Here is a 20,999-nt window from a genome sequence, read left to right as displayed (position 1 = left end):
ACAAACAAAAAGAAGGCACATTGCCTGGTGGGCCTCTTTGGATTTTGGAGGCAACATATCCCTCATTTGGGTGCGGTACTCTGGCCTATTTATCCAGTGACTTGAAAGCTGCTAGTTTTGAGTGGGGCCCAGAATGAGAAGGCTCTGCAACAGGTTCAGGCTGTGGTGCAAGCTGCTCCATCACTTGGGCCGTATGATCCCCCAATCCAACTGTGCGTGACGTGTCAGTGGCAGATAGAGACATTGTTTAGTCTTTGGCAGGCCTCTACTGGTGAGTCACATTGCAGATCCTTAGGATTTTGGAGCAAAGCCCTGCCATCCTCTGCAGATAATTATTCTCCTTTTGAGAAACAGCTTCTGGCTTGTTACTGGGCCTTGGTAGGGACTGAATGCTTAACCATGGGCCACCAAGTCACCACGTGGCCTGAGCTGCCCATTATGAACTGAATGTTGTCTGACTCACAAAACCATAAAGTTGGACCTGCCCAGCAGCACTCCATCATTAAATACAAGTGGTATATACGAGATAGGGCCGGGCCCGAGCAGGACCTGATGACACAAGTAAGTTGTATGAGGAAGTGGCCCAAATGCCCATGGTCTCCACTCCTATCACATTACCTTTTGTCTCCCAGTCTGCACCTATGGCCTCATGAGTTCCTTATGATCAGTTGACTGGGAAAGAGAAAACTTGTGCTTGGTTTACAAATGGTTCTGCATGACTTGCAGGAACCACTCAAGTGGACAGTGGCAGCACTGCAGCCCCTTTCTGGGAACTCCCTGAAGGACAGTAGTGAAGGGAAATTTTCCCAACGGGCAGAACTTTGAGCAGGAGAAACGGCCAAAAATGTGACTGTATTCATGGGCTGTGGCCAATGGTTTGGCTGGATAGTTAAGGACTTGGAAGGAACACAACTGGAAAATTAGCGACAAGGAGGTATGGGAAAGAGGTATGTGCATAGCTCTCTCTGAATAGGCCAAAGAAGTGAAGACACTTGTGTCTCATGTGAATGCTCACCAAAGGGTGACCTCAGCAGAGGAGAATTTTAACAATCAAGTGGATAGGATGACAAGTCTGTGGAAACTAGTCGTCATCTTTCACCAGTCCTGTCATTGCCCACTGGGCTTATAAGCGAAGTAGCCATGGTAGCACAGATGGAGGTTATGCATAAGCTAAGTAACATGGACTTCCACTCACCAAGGCCAACTTGGCTACGGCCACTGCGGAGTGCCCCATCGGCCAGCAGCAGAGACCAACACCGAGTCCCCAGTGTGGCACGGTTCCTCACGGTGACCAGCCAGCAACCTGCTGGCCGGTTATTCCACTGGACCACTTCTATCATGGAAAGGGCAGCGTTTTGTTCTTACTGTAATAGACATTACCCTGGATACAATTTGCCTTCCCTGCACACAACATGTGGAGCCCTGGTGATGCAGTGGTTAAAGCGCTCAGCTAACTGAAATGTTGGTGGTTTGAAACCATCAGTGGCTCCATGGGAGAAAGATGTAGCAGTCTGCTTCTATAAAAATTCAGACTTAGAAACCCTACAAGGCAGTTATACTGTGTCCTGTAGGGTGGCTATGAGTTAGAATCAACTCACGACAGTGGTTTTTGTGGTATACAACGCTTCTGCCACAAGTATCACCCATGGACTTACAGAACGCCTTATCCACTGTCATGGTATCCCACACACCATCACCTCAGATCAAGGGACGCACTTCACAGCAAATGAAGTGTAGCAGTGGCCCATGCTCATAGAATTCACTGGTCTTACCGTATTCCCCGTTATCCTGAAGCAGCTGGCTTGATAAACAGAAAGGCCTTCTAAAGACACAATTATGGTGATAGCTAGGTGGCAGTAATTTGCAGAGCTGGGGTAATGTTCTCCAGGAGGCAGTGTATGCTCTAGACCAGTGTACGCTATATGGTGCTGTTTCTCATAGCCAAGATTCATGGGCCCGGGAATCAAGGGGCGGAAACCGGAGTGGCACCACTCACTATTACCCCTTGTGACCCACTCACAAAATTTCTGCTTCCTGTCCTGGCAGCCCTATGCTCTGCAGATCTGGAGATCTTAGTTCCAAAGGGAAGAATGCTCCCACAAGGATTTCACTGAACTGGAAGGTTAAGAATGCCATCCAACCACTTGGGCTCCTCGTGTTTCTGGATCAACAGGCAAAGAAGGGAGTTACCATATTGGCTGATACCACTGACTACCAAGGGGAAACTGGATTGATGTTGCATAACAGAGGTAAAAAAGAGTATGTCTGGAATACAGGAGATCGCCTGGTGCATCTCTTAGTACTACCACGTTCTATGGTTAAAGTTAATGGAAAACTAGAGCAACCCAATTCTGATATGACTACTAATGGCCCAGACCCTTCAGGAATGAAGGTTTGGGTCACTGCACAAGGCAAAGGGTCACGACCTGCTGAGGTGGTTTGTTGAGAGCAAAGGGAATATGGAATGGGTGGGGGAAGAAGGTAGTTCTAAATACCTTTTATGACCAGGTGACCAGTTGCAGAAACAAAGACTGTAATTATTATGAGTATTCCCTCCTTATATGTGTGCATCAAATATTTTTGTTTTCTTCACTTATATAAGATATAAGCAGGGCTAATGCATTTCTGTTGTGCACACATTAGCTGTACCATGTTAGGCACAAGTATGAGTTTGTAATTATCTTTATTTAGAGATTATGTATGCTTTAAGGATACGTGTCCAGGAGCCAGGTTGGCAAGGGTTAGACTGTAATGGTTTAGGTTGTATGTCAACTTGGCTGGGCCATGATTCTCAGTAATTTGGCAGTTATGTTTTTAATGATGTAGTCTGGCAGTTATGTAAAGATGTAGTTATACTCCATTTTGTAATATAATCACCTCCACGATGTGATCTTATGTGACCAGCCAATCAGCTGTAAGGGGAGTTTCCTTGGGGGTGTGGTCTGCATCAAATAATATATGGACATTCTGGCAAAGCTCACTGGCTTTTGCTCTGGATCCTGCACCTGGTTCATCATCATCTGACCTCCAGTTCTTGGAACTTGAGCCAGCGGCCTGCCATACTGCCTGCTGGTCTTGGGATGCACTGGTCTCCACAGCCTGTGAGCCAGCAGCCTGCCATCTTACCTGCCAATCTTGGATTTGTCAGCCTCCACAGCCCATGAGCCAGCAGCCTGCCTCTGACCTGCCAATCTTGGGTTCGTCGGCCCCTGCAGCTATGTGAGTCAGGAGAAGCCTCCAGCCTGACCCACAGACTTGGGACGTGCCAGCCTCTACAACCATGTGAGCCATCCATTTCCTTAAATTTCCATTTTATGATTCCCTAAATTTCTCTCTCTCTCTCTCTCTCTATACACATATACATACTTCACTTATTACTTATTTTGCTTATCTGGAGAACCCAGCCCAAGACAGGAACTGACATTTATATCCTATTGCACTAAACATTTCTATAGAATTTTGTAAAGAGAAAAAAATAGGTTAAAATAATTCACGTGAAATGAGTTAAGTTGTATGAAAAAGTTTTTAGTAGCAAATATCACCAACGCTGAGATGAGCATATTAAAAACATTCATGGAAAATTCACTTAAACGTTTGCATAGTCTACGTTATTTTTTTGTTTTAAAAACAAAAAACTAAAAATTACCAAAATTTCTTATTAGAAAAGGAGACAATTACCTGATTCCACTTAAGATCTGTGTACGTTCTAAGTCTTTGTCTCATTTAGAAAAAAGAAGCGCTACAGAACATTCACAATCTACCAAACAGGAAGAAGAAAATTAAGATTAGGACCAACATTTCAAGCTGCCTCTGGAAAAAAAATTAAAAACAGAGGTAGATGGTTAAATATTAGTGGCCAAGTTACTCAGGTGACTAATTTTTGCTTTGGTACACATCCATCAAAGTTTTACACTTGAAGCCAAGTAGTAAGTGACTTTAGAAGTAGAGAGTAAGACCTAACACAAGTTATTTTCCTTATGTCAAAGAAAAGTTAACAAAAATAAACCAGGCTTAAGACCCCTGTTACAGATATGATTGTATAAAGCACTAAAGTTAATGCACTTTTTAAAGCAAGAGAGTCAACCTTGCCCCTAAGCTTCCTGGTTTGAGACCAAGCCATAAGCTCCCTCTGGCCTGTCAGTCAAAGTAGGACTGCAGGGTGCCTCGGCGGCGGACATCGCAGGTCCAGCAGTGGAAGCCTCCTCCCAGGGAGTTGGCGTGACGAATGTTAACCTTAATGGTGCTGATACCTGCATTGAAGGAGAAGACGTGGTGACTTAGACGGGCTGACATGCAATTTCTCCTATACAGTAAGCCTAAAGAATTCTACCATTCCAGTCCTGAAGTCTGCCCCAACCCTGGACAGCCTTTTCTCATTCAATTTTATTTTCACCAATTATATTTCATCTCATCTATTCCACTGCTAATATAAAATCTTCACCAAGAATTCAACAGACTCCGATGTGTTCTACTGACTATTCAAAAGTCAGTAAGATGATGAGCAGATATACCTACCAAATGTTCAAAAATGATACAGTATTAAAGTTTCAAGACTTTTAGAGTTATGCTTTAAGTCTACAGACTTTCTAATTTTACTGTTAATCTAGCTGGGAAAGTATAATTCAGCCAGCCTGGAAAGGTGACTTTATGTACTCATATATAAGCAGAGTTTTCTGACAGAGATTAACTTTACCAGGCCACTGTAAGGGAACAACAGAGCAGACCTAGCATCTTAATGGCATGTTGCGATCTGCATGGCTCAGTCAACCAATGGTATTTAGGAAGAATTGCTTGTGTCAGGAATGAAAAAAACAAAAAATCTGGCCATCGAGTCCATGTGTGTCAATGCAGCACAGCGCTCCACAGGGTCTTCAATGGCTGTCATCTTACAGGAGGAGACCTTCAGGCCTTCCTCCTTTGGTGCCACTGAGTGGATTCAAATCACCCATCTTTTGGTTGGTAGCCAAATGTAAACTGTTTGCACCACCCAGGGACCTGTGTCAGACATGCTGTTGTTGTGTGTCACTGAGTCGATTCTGACCTAAAGAACAGGCCAGAACTAGCCCATAGGGTTTCCTAGGCTGTAATCTTTATGGAAGCAGATCACCAGATCTTTTCTCCCACAGAGCAGCTGGTGGGTTTGAACCACCAACCTTTTGGTTAGCAGCCAAGTACTCAACCATTGCCAAGCTAGGCATAATGAGTTTAAAAAAGGAAAGCCCATTCCCCTCCCTCAGCCAGTCCCGGCTGCCATGGAATCAACTCTAGTTCATGACAAACCCATGTGTACCAGGGTAGAATTGTGCGCCATAGGGTTTCCGATGACCGATTTTTCTGAAGTAGATAACCAGGCCTTTCTTCCAAAGTACTTCTAATCTTTTGGTTAGCAGCCGAGCTCATTAACTGTTTGCACAACCCAGGGACTCCTCCTTCTCACAAGGAATTCGTTATTTTTAGGGGGAAGATACACCACAGAGGAAATAAAGGGTCCATGGTTTATAGTCGGGGGAGGGAGAGAAGGGATGAGTCACTGGTGAAAGACTTTTCTGAGAACGTAAGACTGAACAGGGCTCTGAAGGGCGAGAGCAGGGCTTGGATGGGGGCAAGGAGGGGGACTGGGATAATGAGTGGGCTTTTAAACACAAGCGTGTGTTTCCGGATAGGGAGACTGCCATCTTACGCAGATGACTAGCGCCGTATTAATCCTGAATTGGAGGGAATTCAGTATGCTTTACCAAGTTCTCTGTGCCAAAAGACTTTAATTATTTAAGATAAAATTATAAACTATACTTGGCATCTTACAATATTTTAAGTTGAGAAACAACACAGTCTTAACAGATAAAGAAATTGAACCCCAGTATTTGGGTTATTTAATGAAAGCCAGAAAAAACGTGACACAGCATTAGGGGTCAAATCATTAGACTGAGCACAATCTAAAATTGAAAGGCCAGTAAGAGGGGATGTGTCCAAGTGGCAAAAAAATTGTCTTGAGTATTACACCTGAAATATAAGTCATAAATTTAAAAAAATACTTAAATTTCAATAAGTATGCTGACTGGTTTTATTTAACTGACACGCAGGATATGTCAAATACATTAAGAGTGATCAATATACGTATATGTACTCTATATATAATAGATCATATGAAATCCTTTTCCTTCAACATTTTTTTCAATAATATTAGAGTCGTTGCTCTGAATTTTTGAGTATCAGGATAAGCAAACTCCCACCAAGTAAAAACCAGCTCTGCTCTTCAGTTCAGACATGGACTGTCAAAATGGAGTGATCTGCTAACACCCTCTACTGCGTCTGATTCCTTCATCCACTGTGCTTACCACGCGTGTACGTCACTTCTGTACTGGTACCCTTGTTGCAGCTACTACGGCTGAGTCGGCCCTGCCTCACGGTGACCCCAGGTACAGAGGAACAAAATGCTACCTGGTCCTACGCCTTCCCCAGATGGGTTGCGGACTGGACTGTTGTGATCAACAGGGTTTTTACTGGCTGATTTTTGGAATCGGCAGCCAGGCCTTTCTTCCTAGTCTGTCCGAGTCCAGAAGCTCTGCTGAAATCTGTTCAGCATCATAGCAACACACAAAGCCTCCACTGACAGAGGGGTGGTGGCTGTGTACAAGGCGTCCTTATAAGCCCTTTAAAATGTGTGGTGACAATTAAATTGCTTTTAGAGGACTCTCAACAACTTCTCCTTTGAGGATGCGCTGAACAAGCTAAATTCTCAGCTCTGCACACATGGGCAGCAGGAGGGTGGGGAAGTCACAGAAGACTGAGAAGCTGGCTCCGTGCCTCTCAAGTGAATAGAAAACTGACTTAGATAAACTATACATCAGACCTAGCACGTCACTTATTTATTTCTTCTACTTTAGTATTTTCACATGTGACAAAGTGTTTCATTTATTGTCCTTACCCAGCTTTTCGAACATCTTTTGCGTTGGGACTTCGTTGGCGTCCACCATAACACGCTTTTCATCCAGCATTAAGACATTCATGGACAGCCATTTGGATGACATCCAGAGTGGGTGGTCTGAAAATAACAACTCTCGTATCACAATTGTTTATGGCATTTTGTTTAAAGCAAGAATTCGTAAGTGAAGAATATTAAGGTGACAGGCCAGTTCTTTCAGTAGTTTACTTTCCTTGTGAGCCCTTGTTTTAATCTTAAGACAAACTTATCTATAAACATCATGAATCAATCCATACTCATTACATGTTAGATTTTACCCTGTTTTTTTTTTTTTTTTTATTTATTTTGAAGTCATTTCTTGCTTTAAGTAGTGGCGTTTTACACTGATTCCCCCATCGTCTCGCTTTCAGTTTCTACAGAAGGAGAGGCTGTGGACAGGAGTCCTGGCTCCTGGCCCAAACACCACTTCTGACCGGGAAAATGTTTTCTCTAAACTGCTGAAATTCGGGCTGCTCCCTATAATCCTTGATTATCAATCATTTTAGTCTATAAATATAAAAAAGTAAACATACCATCTGGGATGACTGGTATTGGAGGAGTAACTATGGTCCATCCTGCTTTCTTGAAAAGATCAATCTGTAAGACACACACACACACAAACCCAAAGATGTTTACATCTATACACCGTTCTTATTATTCTTGGTCTCTGATAGCTATTATCATTTGTAATTTTTTTTGAGAAGCTGTTTTCTCAACTGCTAAAAACAAATTAAAATTTAAAAACATTTAGATGATTTTGTCTGAACCCTAATTAAAAAGGTACATAAAACCCCCAAATCAAAGTTAAAAAGGAATAGAAATGTTAAGGCTTTTAAGGATATTTGCATGCTTTTCTCAGGTTTCCGAGATTTTAAAACACCACAGATACTTTGCTAGAGAACCTCTCATTAAAGAAAATGAGAAGATTTTCTCTTTAGTCACAAGAAAATTAAATAGTCTGATTAGGTCAAGCCTACAGTCCACCCACTTCAGCTGGCTCACTTCATACTCTATCAGTTTGTGTCTGTGACCGTGGTATAACGACAGTGCAGGGATGCTCTCCAAAGAACCACACTTGTCCTTAATGACCAGTGACAACTTGGTCTTCCGTATGTTCACATTTCCACTTAGTATATCAATAAATTATATTAAAATGAAAAGAATGAGTAACCTCGATCACTGGGTCTAAAAATATGCAATAGAAATGAAGCAACTCGGTATAATAGTGTACACCTGTTAAAAACAGACTGTAGCCTCGCAAACAACACGAAATAAGTCCCTGCCCGAAGGGAAGGTAGTGGGCAGCAGGCGGGAGCCGGGGCTGCAGGTGGTGGGCAGACACCAGCCGCACTGCAGCCGCCCACGCCTCCCTGCTGGTGCAGCTGCGAGGGGGGCCAGACCACTGGGCAGCAGAGAAGACACCTGTTGCCCAGTGGCATTGCCCCGGGCTGGCAGGGATCACCTTTGCAACCCAGCTGCTGTGGAAGCCCTGCTGCATGTCATGATAAAATACCATTCTGTCTGATAAAAGACACAGACTTGAGACCGACGACAGCAGGCAGCCGAAGTCCAAGTCCAAGGGCATGATAGTAATTACCGTGGCCACAATGAGTATTTCCGAGTGCTGGACATCTCGCCGTAAACACGGAACAAGCCGCCCACTGTCTGAGCACAATGATGTTGAGTACTGCTGAACGGTCATTTAGAGGCCACAGGAACCACGGCAGGGCTTAAAGTAAGAGTGGCAACGGCTTCAGCTGCCTGGCTTCGGGAACCCTCTTACCTGGTGACATGGTCTGTCGGGGTTGGACAGCACAAGGCCAGGCCCGATGATGTTGAAGGTGGCATCAATGTGCATCGGGTTGGGGTCCTTAAAGGAGATGACGTGTACTCTGTAGTCCGGGGCCAGATGCCGACGCAGCCACTCAATGCCCAGCTGGTTTGTAACCTGAAAATAAAAGGAAGACACACTGTGTAAACATCTGGCTCTATGTCTGGGTAACTAAAAATATTAAGGATGGAAATATTTTAATTCAAAAATAAACAATACAGTAATATAATGTGAGATTTCAGAGGCAGCCTTTATCAACCTGGCTTCTCTGTGCAAAGATATCTCTTCCAGCTCGAATGAAGTCAGCAGCATCAAAGCATGGCTCGAATTCGGTCGTCACAAATTTTCCCTGAGCAGCCAATTTGTGTCTGTCTGCCACAGAATCGATGGGGTAATTCTAATTGGAGCAACGATAAACATACAGTGTATTGGTGCAGAAGAAAATTATTTATAATGTTCATTACCAAGAAAACTAGTTCGAGGTCATCATTTCCTACAATATTACTTCTTGGTTCTAGAGTAAAACACGCATATGAAAGATCAGGTCCATGGTAACCAAAACAAGCAAACCCAACAACAAAAATAAAAAACTAGGCACTCCAGCAATTTCATAATATTCAGAAGCAAGTGGTATAAGGGCAAAGGGAAGTGCTTGATTTTAAAAATATTCCATGACCCGTCCATTGATTTATGTAGCTATCTACAACATTGAAAGTCAACAGGATGACGTCATTCTGTTCTTTTAGAAAAGGAGTTTGGCCCTGAGCCTAACGCACCATAAAATGAGATGCCAAATTTGACTGGGTGTGGTAGAATTCATTCATTACTTGTTTCTGTCTTCAACGTCTAAAAGAAATTTTGATTTTTTGATTCTTTGTACAGGTGATCAAAAAGTAAGTAATGTAATAAGGGCCACACACGTCACCTTATTGTGACTTTTTCCTGGAGACCAAGTTCTTTTTCTAAAGGAAGAGAATGGACTTCAGCGTAGTGACTTTCCTGGGTCCACCGGTGAAGCGCTGTGTGACCTTAGGGAAGCTTTCTTCCCGGGAATGGAAGGACACAACCCCACACAGGGTTGTTGGGAGAAACAGAGAGAGTTGAGGATATAAATAAACCTCTTCATCTAAGACCTTGTGTGTGCTAAGAACCAAGTACGAATTAGCTGCTATCATTATTGTTGCTGTTACTATTTTAATCACAATATCATTTACTTTTATTTTCATCACAAAACAATCATTTTCAAAAAAATAGGTGATGCTCTCAGTTTCTGAAATATACATACAAGGTATCAGAGAATTTCTATCTTACCCTTTGTGGATTATCTAGAAAACTTATCATAAAACAATCTATCATTAGGGACTTACTTGGTCATAAAGCTCATCAGCCATCGTGGGCTTAGGAGCTGTTGTCCACTTGGCGCCACGCTGGAAGTAGTCTTTGATGATTGACCGATAGGCACGGTACTCAAAGAAGCGTGCGCGCCATGCCATGGGCGCCTCGATAATCTCGTTTCCCACAACTATCAGGATGTCTCGAGGCATCGCACCATATAAACCTGTCAGGGCAAAAAGTTCCAAGCCAACCTCACTAATGCTAATTGCCAAGACAGGCAAGTCTATATAATATGATCGTGCTTGTTTGGTAAAAAAAGTTACATATGTAATCATATGAAAGTGGAGAAACATGAAATGACACATACTAGCTCCTTAACATGAGTTCTGTGTGGAGGTATAAAGCCAAGCCATAAAAGGGAAAAGAAAAAGCTGAAGCGCTAAGGTCCTTGTTCAGAGATCCGGAACCACTGGGTTTTCACCATTTTTAAGCTTCTTTTTTGATACACAGAAACGAGGTCTTCATGGAGTCGCAGTATCACGAGACAAAATTTGGACCGAAGATCATTTCTAGAACTATAAATCAGACGCAAGAACAGTCTTGCAACAATGTCAGTTAAAAATAAAATGGGAATGTTTCTGTTCCCCCCTTAATTTCCATTCTTGAGGAAAATGAAATGGAACTCGCCATTCCTACATTAAGGAATGATTATGAAGCTTAGGAAAGACTGCTTCTTTCAGGAAAGTCCAGATTTATGATGGCGTTTATAATGTGCATGTCTTAAGCATATCAAAAAGACCAATCTCTTATGTTTCTCAGAGTTATAAACTGTTCCTAAATAATTCTGACAGTTTTGAAGGATTATTTTTTTCTCCTGACACATTAGATAAGAAATAAAAAATGAAGACACTAGCAGTTTAGTTATCAGATACCACTTACCCGTAGACTCAAAATCAGGAGTTTTATACTTCAGCGACCAGTCAATAGGGTCAGGCCTCCTTACTGTCACTCCTTCCCTTTTTAAAATATTGCACATTTCTTCAATTTCAGCAACGGCCTTTTTCAAATGTTCTTTGGGAAAATAATTGCCTCCATGCTTCTGGTAGAATGGCCAGTACTTTTCATATGTGTTGGCCTAGAAGCAGAAGAAAGTAAACGAAATACAGGGGAAACACACGATTCACGACAGGTTCAAGGGCAGTGAACGACAGTCCGTACAGCACAACAGAACTGAGACTAAGACCGTGTCTTGTTGATCCCCAGAACCAGCATGCTGCCTCTCTGGGCAGACACTCAATGTTTTGAATGAAGAGCCCTAAATTCTCTTGATATTTTGAGGCCTCGCACTGCTTCTGCCTGTGGTCTTGCCCTGCCTTACAGTGTGTCTGCCCTCAGGCAGGCTTGGGATCCTCTTGGCTGGTTTTTACTCTGCTTTACAGACGAAACAGGACACAGGCGCTCTGTTCTAGGGGCTCAAGGAAATCTAACAAGAGAACAAACAAAATGCCATAAGAGAATACAAGCACACATACAGTGGTTAAGTGCTACGGCTGCTAACCAAAAGGTTGGCAGTTTGAATCCACCAGCCACTCCTTGGAAACCCTATGGGGCAGTTCTACTCTGTCCTATAGTGTCACTATGAGTTGAAATTGACTCGACGGCCACGGGTTTGGTTTGTGTTTTTTTAATACTAAGCCAGGAATCCTGGTAGCACAGTAGTTAAGAGCTCCACTGCTAACCAAAAGGTCAGCAGCCGCTCCTTGGAAACCCTACAGGAATTTCTACTCTGTTCTATAGGGTCACTATGAGTCAGAATCAACTTGACAACAATGGGTTTTATACTAAGCCAAAACCATTAGCATACCAGGATTCTGTCTGGAAAACAGCACTTTGCCATCATTTGTGGGAAAACAGGATACCACCCCTTTAGGTCAGGGAGATACTCTCAAATATGCTTTGTTCCTCTTAGGAGCCCACTACTCATTTTCCCATTCAACAGAACAGCACTTGGAAAACCGTGCAGCAGTGCACACCTGCCTTTGGCACCTCCTACCACCTCCTTTCAGTGTCCCTTCCCAACCATTCTCCCAACCATGGGAGTCCTCACAGGGCCACAGGGCCTTCTGTCTAGAAGAAAGTGATCTGACAGACAAATGCGCCAACCTTTAACAGCTGAAACCAGGCATAACATTTAGAAAGTTTCCAGAAGATATATGCAATTTAAGAGACAACTGAATTAACAACAGCTGAGTGCTTTAAAAAGCTTCAATCAATGTGCTAAAAATTACTGCTGAATTAGAATAGGTATAACAACTTTAAAATAAAAATATGGGACTCTTCATTCTGCATCTAAGTTCTAGTCAATTTAAAGAAATAGATTAGGAAATGCAGATGATGTGTTATCAGGAGAGATGAAGCAGGACTCCAATCGGAGGACCCAAACTCTACGGAAAAGCCCTGGCCCTCCAACAAAAGATTGTCAAAGCCATGTACGTTTATACATTTTAAGTATTAAAAATGTGTGAAGCAGGTATTTTCAAAAAATGCTTCCTTCTAGTACTAATTAACTGGTCAGCCACCAGTCTGGATGTCAGGTGGAAGGCTTCCAGCATGAAGCAGACGGCCTCAGACGGTGGTGAGTGATACGGGGACTGGGACTGCGCAGCGGCCAGAGTGCAGGCCTGTGGGTGCCTTAGCGGGATATCCTCTCATCCGCTGCTCCCAGCTACTCTGAGATGGTTTCTACTAGGCCGCAGGCCTCGGCTGTATTACACTGGTTTGAGAGTTGTTAGCTCAGCATGTAAAAACTTCTAAAGCCAGAATTCCTTAACATAGTTCTTACCGTTCCCAGTGATTCTGCTCCTCTCGACTGTACTAAACGTCTAGCTCTTTAATGTCAAAGACAGTGTCTTGTCTAGATTTTGTCTGTACTTCCATTTTCACCTAAGTCTGATACATATCAAACACAGGGAAGCAGACCTGCCTTTTGTTAGTTCCGTATCTACGTTCCCATCAGTTAGCCTGCAGACAAGCCTGGTGCGTAAGAAATAAAAAGCTGAGGAACAGGTCTTCAGCAGACACAAAGGATGCCAACGAAGCTATTAAAACAAGGGTTGGCAAACTGAGGTCCGGGGCCAAATTCGGCTGGCCGCCTGTTTTTGTAATAAAGTTTTATGGGAACACAGGCATGCCCATTCGTTTACGTACTGTCTACAGCTACTTCTTCACCATCTGGCCCTCTACAGAAAAATTTAGCTGACCCCTGCTCTTGGTCATCAGTCAGCTGCTTTACTTGGGAAGATCTACAGGCAAATAGCAGGTTCAACTTCTGGCCTGTGAAAAACATTATCAGCATTAAATACTTGAGAAGTTTTTAAGCTCAATCTACACTCAAAAAAAAAAAAAAAAAAAAGGCGTGTCACTGTTTTCTACTCCTAGGAAGTCCTGTGAAGCAATCAGAAAGAGAGAGTAATAATGACTCTTTATATTCCTCTCAGACGCATCCTGGTACTAGCATCCATTCACTACTTCCTCCTTCCGATGCCAGGCACGTCTCACCATCCGCTAAAGGACAAGCAGCCTTTGAAAATTTACCACTGGGGTTACAGCTGATGTGCGGCTACGGTGTACGCCTGAAACACTCCAAAGTATCCTGCCTGCTGTCTGCAGAGCAAAGCTTGACTTGATAAGGATAAAGCAAACTTTCCTGGGAAAAGAAAATTATTTAAACAAGTGTGGCTTTCTTTGTACAGTCTATAATCTGGCAAAGGTTGGACAAAGTCCAAGAGAAGTTGGAAATTGTTCACACTTCCTTTATAACCCTGTTAAATTTGAGTCATCTTTTACCAAGTGTCTGCAAGATACAGAACGCTATGTTACACGCTTATTAGCATGTTTTTTTTTAATAACCTTCTGCAGAGATATGGCCTGCATGCCTAGAAACTTTACAGTCTCTTAGAGCCTAAAATCCTTCTGGGGAGTTTGCCAAAGTAATTTTAAATAGTGTTTTGGGAAGGCTAAGAAATTTCAGTAGAATCTTACTCTTTATTTATTCAGCTGTAAACTCAATATTACATCAATCTTGATTAGTCTTGTATTTTATAAAAGATTCTTTATAAAAAAAAAAAAACAAAGCACATATTTGATACCAAGTATTCACTGTTTTGTGAAATAAAAAAGCCATCTAGTTCTAAAAATTGTGCCTCCTGACAAAAGTTCCTCGTTTCATTATTCTATCTTTTATTGTTCCCAAACTGATGAATGTCTTCGTCATTTTTCTCCAGCTAGAAGGCAAGGCTGTGTCTTGTCAGAGGCATTCATATTTCAGGTTTACTTTCTTCCTCCGTCAATACCTTGCCTAATATATGGCACAAAACAGAAATAACCTGATAAATGTGTGAAATCAATACAGGATGGCTAATGCTACTGAAATCTACAACCACTCCATTCCCAGTGTACTTTGGCAGTGCAGATGGCCAACTGGATCCATACAATTATAATTATTGGTTACGTTCTTTAAAATACTTGACATGTAACCTTTCATCTTCATATTTAATCCTTTTAGGCATTTTACTGGGGCTCAGAAATCTGTGGAATCCTGCACAAACAAGGTGAAACAGCCAACTGATGGAGACTAGCTATCAAGCTTTTATCAAACACCCACTTCAATCCAGGTCTCCTGACTTTGGCATGGTATACTTTCCACACGACCATGAAACTACGAAGTCTAATGTCATAAATCAAGTGACAAAGAACTCAAAATAATGTCTGGGAATTTTGGTTCTGTAAGATTACATGGAATAAAAGTCAACAATTTTAAAGACAAACAAGCATAAACGAGTGTCTGAATATGAAATTTCGCTTCACCCAATTAAAATGGTTCGTTGATGGGACAACTTCTTTTGAAGAAGTTCCTTGTAAAGACCATGCCTTTTAAAAACATGTGGCTGGTACATATGAATCTGGTGAATCTGTTCACCACACTCCAAACGTCGGAACCAAAGGCAGTTTCAGAACAATCAATCTTTTTCTATTACCCTGTCTTCGAGGTCCAACTCAAGAATCCTTTCCTTCAAGACTGCCTAACTGGATCACTCACTGCCTTTTCAATTCAGCACTTTGCCAGGTGGTTGGCGTAACATATTTAGCATTAGTCTTTGTTTCTATGTAAACATCCTATCTCTTCAGATAGAAAGTTCTGTGTTAATACCTGTACCTGGTAGGTAACATTTCTGAGGATGAGGACAATGATGCTAAAGAACTTGTTCCCTCAATCCATACTGAGAACTAAAAATGCAAATATTCAAGAAGAATTTAAGTACACTGAAGATATATTTGTAACCCATTATTAATGGAAATTTAGGCTGTGTCTACAATGTGGATGGTACTACCTTAGAGATGGGACCCTCAGGCACCAGTCCACAGAGGTCCTGGCAACACGAATGTTATAGGTAAGGAACGCTAGGTGTTAATATAAGGGAGATACTACTTGTTGCCATAAATCCTGGAAGGCTTTGTGAAAGGAGCCATTGGTGCTAGGCAGTTGTAAGAGGGGTAGGTTTATACTACAGATAAGAAGGATGTGGATACAGGACGACAGGCAGGAGCAAAGGCTTGTTGGGAAGCAGTGAGGAGTCTGGTTTGGCTGTTTGCATGGTTATCTTATAAAGTCTGCTGAAAACTAGGGTGGAACATCGGAGGAGAGAAGGACTCAAACAGGAATGAGCGTCCACTAACTGCCATACTAACATCTCTAAGATGAATAAATGACTGAAATGGGGGTCCTGGAAAGACAGCCAGATTATGAAGGACCCTGAATACCATGAGGACTTTATCCTAAGCAGTGGGGAGCTAGCAAAGAAGAGGAGTAAAGCGAGTGGGATGAGCACTATGACCAAATTTAGGTTTTTTAAAAAAAAAAAACCTCTCTGACAGCAGCTGGAAGGTGGTTTGGGGAGAAAAACAAACGTGGAAGACAAGTTGGGAGTTAGCTGCAACAGCCCAGGCAGAAGATGAGATTCTGACCTAAGGCAGTGTCAAAGGGCTGGAGGCAAGGCCATGAATATGAGATTCATCTTGACAAAAGACTTGTTAGATCTCGGGGGCTGTATGTGGATGATGTGACTGGATGTGGATGAAGAAGAAATCACATATGATTTTCTCGTGTTTTAGCTAAAAATTGAAATACAGAAAAGAAGAAGGGTCTGGTTTGGTGCACGGCTGGCAATTCAACTCTGGATGTGCCAAGTTTGAGGTCCCATGGCGATATCCAGTAAGGAGTTTAACCTGCTGATCTAGACGGAGTTTAGCAAAGACATCTGGATCAGACTGGAGGGGGGAACGGAAGCTGTGAGAATGGCTAAGGGAAGAGGGCCAAAAATAAAATTCAATCCTAACATCGCAGACAGTGGAGGGAGAAGATCTGAAGAATCATGAAAGAACTAATATCCCCAGAAAAGATCTCTCAGAATCCAAGATAAGCGTTCCAAGACAGAAGGAATGATCGTTTGTATAAAGTGTCAGGTAAGATAACTTAAAATTAACCACTGGATTTGGGAAGTCAGGTAGAAGCAGCTATAGAAGAAAGCAGCAGACTGCAGAGGGTACGGGACGAAGCTACTTCCAGACATGCAAACACCCTTGCTTTACCTTCACCTCCACAGTGAACGGTGGGACACAGGCGTTTTCTGCTCTGCCCACTATCACTTCCTCTAAGGGGTCCCATTCGTTGTAAGAAGAGACAGGGCAGTCCTTGGGCAGAGGGTCAGTGGCCTTGTCGTCAGCTGCACAGGAGTTCTGGGAGGAAGCCGTAGCTGCCTGGGTGCTCTGGAAAGTTCGCTGCACCCATCCCGTTAAGCTTCTTCCAAGCTTTTGAAAACAAAGAAAAGATTATTGTGTAGCCCTGTACAGTGTTTGGGGAACGGGGAGAATGGAGGTGGTGTGAAAATCCAGGATAACAGACATGTAAAATCCTTTAGGAGAGCATAAACCATGATGTTAATGCTGTATACGTAGGTAGGGACAGGGTCTGGTGGCGCAGTGGTTAAGAGCTTGGCTGCTAACCAAAAGGTCAGCAGTTCAAATCCACCAGCCCACTCCTTGGAAATGCTATGGGGCAGTTCTACTCTGTCTTACAGGGCCACCAGGAGTCAGAACTGACTCGATGGCACCTAACAACAACAGGTAAGTAGGAGGATTACTGGCGATATTTACCTTCTTGTTTATCTATATACCATATTATCTTCCTCCCACCCCCGAGTATATGTTAATTGGTATAACTTTTTAAAACCCCTCAGAAGGTTTTGTCTCCAATGGCCATACATCCCCAGTGAAATCTCAGAATGTGTTTCTTCAATCAAGCTTTAAGCAACTCTAACCTGGTGGTGTAGTGGCTCAGAGCTTAGACTGCTAACCAAAAGGTCGGCAGTTTGAATCCACCAGGTGCTCCTTGGAAACTCTATGGGGCAGTTCTACTCTGTCCTCTAGGGTCCGAAGGGACTCCAAATGGGTTTGGTTTTTTTCCCTGCAGATGATGGGCCACCCTCTTCCCACAAAGCCACAGAAAGCTGCTCCACATCTCTCTGCCAAGTCCAGCCCCGGGAGGGAGTCTCTCTTCCCCTTCGGTATCAAAGGTTACCAACATTAGCTATTTTCTGGAAAGGAAAATATGGGAAGCATTTCCAAAGGATCTTATCTTTCAGAGCAATCAGTTTCAAACTAAAAAATTTTCACTGCTGACACACTTCACATTCTCTGACACCTTAATTCTGAGAGTGACCAACTGCCATCTGCTCCCTTTTACAGGTGGTCTGCAGTGCCCTAGCCAAGATTTTTTAACCCAGGCACAAATTGAAACAACTAAAAAGGAGATCTAAGAACTTCAAAAGAGCTCTTAAAAATGTAGGGCCTATAAAACCGAGACAGGGAGAATTCTTCACCCACTGCAGCCAATCTCATCCCCCACCCCCACCGCCCAAATCTCTACCCTACTCAGTTAAATCTCAGGACCGGGGCAGGAGGGAGCCTGGGTGGAGACCAAAGCAAGCGGGAGAGTGACAGCTGGTCCCGAACCAATTGTTGGGGGAAGTCAAAGTGCCCAAGCTATTCCTGTCCCAGGAGCAAGGGAGGGTCTGCAGCCAGGCTCATTCCAGCCGAGCGGAGGGCGCGACCAGGCAGAAACTCCGGGCACAGACGAACTCGCTCCAACTCGACTCAGGACTCCATGTTACATTTGGGGAGCCTGCTTGCTTACTCGCTCTGTCCCCCATTCCCCCCTTTTCCTCTTTCCCCATTCCTCCACCCCACATGCATTTTCTGAAAGCCCCTCGACTCTACACCCACCCTGGGGACTGAACCCCAATAACGCCACGCTTTTCCTAAATAGTGTCATTCGCCGCCCCCCGCCACGCCCCGGGAGGGAGGCTCCGCAGGGCGAATCGAGGCTCGGCCGCCGAGGGCTGTGTCCCCTGCACGGAGACCACCGCGGCCTGCGACGCGCAGAGAGCCACTGTACCCATGGGGCGGGGCCGCAAAGCACGCCCCCCTGCCCCGGAGGCACGGCCAAGCTCCCCGCCACCAGCAAAGGTGCTTCCGAGCTTGCGAAGGAGACGAGAAGGGGCAGTTCCATGCAATGCGAGTTTGGGACAGCGAGGAAACGCCAGGGCTCCGGGGAGGGAGCGGGGGCTCGGCTCCGCGCGCACGCACCGGGGACCCGATGTAGTGCACCGCCTCGGCGCCGCGGCTCCCGCCGCGCAGACACCGCACCCGCAGCATCGCCTGGCTCCTGCTGCGCCACGAGCAGAATGTTCCCCGCGCTCGGCCGCGTCCCTCCGAGCCTGCCGGGAGCGCGCAGAGGGAGTCCCCAGGCGCGCGCGCCCGCCGCCTTTTGTAGGCTCGCCCGGCTCCCGGCCGCCCCCCGCCGCCCCCCATTGGCTGCCGGGAACAGGTGGTGAGGCCCCGCGGAGCCGAGGGTGGTTGGCGCAGGGCCGCCCCGAATTAGGAACGGCTGTGGGGCCGGGGGTCAAGGCCCGGTGCTTTCCCTTTTTCAGCTTCTGCTGCGCTCGGCAAAGCCCGGCCCGGGTCCGCGGAAGGAGGCCCACTAGTGTTTCAGGGAAAGAGACGAGGGTACGACTTCTGATGAAGTCATTTAATATTATATACATATATTGTTTTAAATTTACATCTGTGAAATTAAATATGTAAAGCGTGAATATAACCCCATGTGCACTGACTCAGTCTCCTCATTTTACAGTTAACCAAACCACCTAAAGTTTAGGGGGCTTCCTCGGGCACCGCCGGGTTTGAGACTGGAGGGGACTAGTCTGGAACTCAGGTCATCTGCCCCCCAGGGTGCTGCGCTTTCCACCCCACTAGCTGGCTGGGTGTTCTTTAGAATACTTGCCATTTCAGTTATCCTTTGGCCGTGTGCCCTTGGCTTGAGAAACTCAATCACGAGAATAGAGACAAAAGTGGGCCAGAAGTAAGGAAGGGCTAAGAGCAGTTTATTTCTTTCCATTTCATGTTTTTTTTTTTTTTTTTTTTCATGTAGTTAAGCTTTCGTTTCCACTCAGTTTATAATATTCACGTAGTTTTTTAGCGGCTGAGGGGGCGGGAAGGTTTGGGTATTTAGTTTTCGTACTTACAAAATATGCAGCTATCCATTTTTAATGGGTTGTGTTTTGAATCCTGGTGTCTCACACTTATTTTCCGAAGTACATTGATGGAAGGCACCAGACAGAAGGGTGGGAGAGGTCATCGGGAGAAGCCGGTTCTGGTCTTGGCTGTGTGTCTTCTTGAGTTGCAATCTTCTTATGCACGAAGAGAGAGAAATGGCGTTTTCTGTCCCTAGCACACAAGGTTGTTGAGGGGCCAAACGAGAGAGTGTAGATGCAGACCTTGGTGTGGCACTAAGAGCTTTATGAACATGAGGTGATATTTTATCGGCCCTATATAACCCTGGGTGGTGCAGTTAATGCACTGCTAATGGAAAAGGTGGGAGGTTAGAGGCCGCCCAGAGCCTCCTCAAAAGAAAGGCCTGACAATCAACTTCTGAAAAATCAGCCATTGAAAACTCTATGATACAAAGTATTTTCTTTGACCACAACCAGTGAAGCTAAAAATGAATAACAGAAAAAATCCTGGAACTACAGGTACACATGGGAAATTAACACACTGTTAAACTACCAATGGGTCAGGGAGGAATCAAAAGAGAAAATACAAATTTCTTACAGTCAAATGACAATGAAAACACAACATACCAGAACTTATGCGAAAACTTACAGTAATAAATGCCTTCATGGAAAAAAAAAAAGATCTCAAATTAACAACCTAACTCGACAACTCTAGAACTAGAAAAAGAGCAGCAAACTAAACCTAAAGCTACCAGAAGAAAGGAAATAACAAAGATCAGAGCAGAAAAAAAAAAAACAAAACAGAATCAATAAAACCAGAAGTTGATTCCTTGAAAAGATCAATAAAATTGACAAATCTTTAGCTAGACTGACAAAGAAAAGAAGAGAAAAGGTATAAATAACCAAAATAAAAAATGACAGAGTGGACATTAAACCTGACCCAAGAGACATAAAAACAATTACGACAAAATTATGAACAACAGTGTGGCAACAAACTGGATAACCTACATGACATGGACAAATTCCTAGAAGCACACAGCCTACCCACGCTGACTTGAAAGGAAATAGAAAGTCTAACAGACCTATAAGAAGTGAAAAAATTGAATAAGTAATCAAAAACCTCCAACAACAACAACAAAAGTCTGAACCACGTGGCTTCACTGGGGAATGCTACCAAACATTTAGAGAAAAATTGACACCAACACTGTTTAAACTCTTCCAAAAGATAGAAAGGAAAGAATAC

At 43.9% G+C, this 20,999-nt stretch overlaps 1 protein-coding gene across 1 annotated transcript; it reads right to left on the bottom strand.

The window, feature by feature from the left end:
* Window positions 1-3,526: 3,526 nt before the first annotated feature.
* On the bottom strand, window positions 3,527-19,002 carry GATM (glycine amidinotransferase). The gene is made up of 9 exons (XM_049898711.1): window positions 18,831-19,002; window positions 16,776-16,994; window positions 11,067-11,262; window positions 10,160-10,350; window positions 9,052-9,189; window positions 8,745-8,909; window positions 7,495-7,558; window positions 6,926-7,042; window positions 3,527-4,250 (listed from the first exon to the last, which is right to left on the bottom strand). Exons 1-9 carry the CDS (start codon window positions 18,897-18,899, stop codon window positions 4,138-4,140), a joined length of 1,272 nt encoding a protein of 423 aa, XP_049754668.1. The 5' UTR covers window positions 18,900-19,002; the 3' UTR covers window positions 3,527-4,137.
* Between the last annotated feature and the right edge of the window lie 1,997 nt (window positions 19,003-20,999).

The sequence above is a fragment of the Elephas maximus genome, chromosome 10 (genome assembly GCF_024166365.1).
Source record: "Elephas maximus indicus isolate mEleMax1 chromosome 10, mEleMax1 primary haplotype, whole genome shotgun sequence".
In the NCBI taxonomy this organism is placed as follows: Eukaryota; Metazoa; Chordata; class Mammalia; order Proboscidea; family Elephantidae; genus Elephas; species Elephas maximus.
This window is presented reverse-complemented; position numbering and strand designations above follow the sequence as displayed.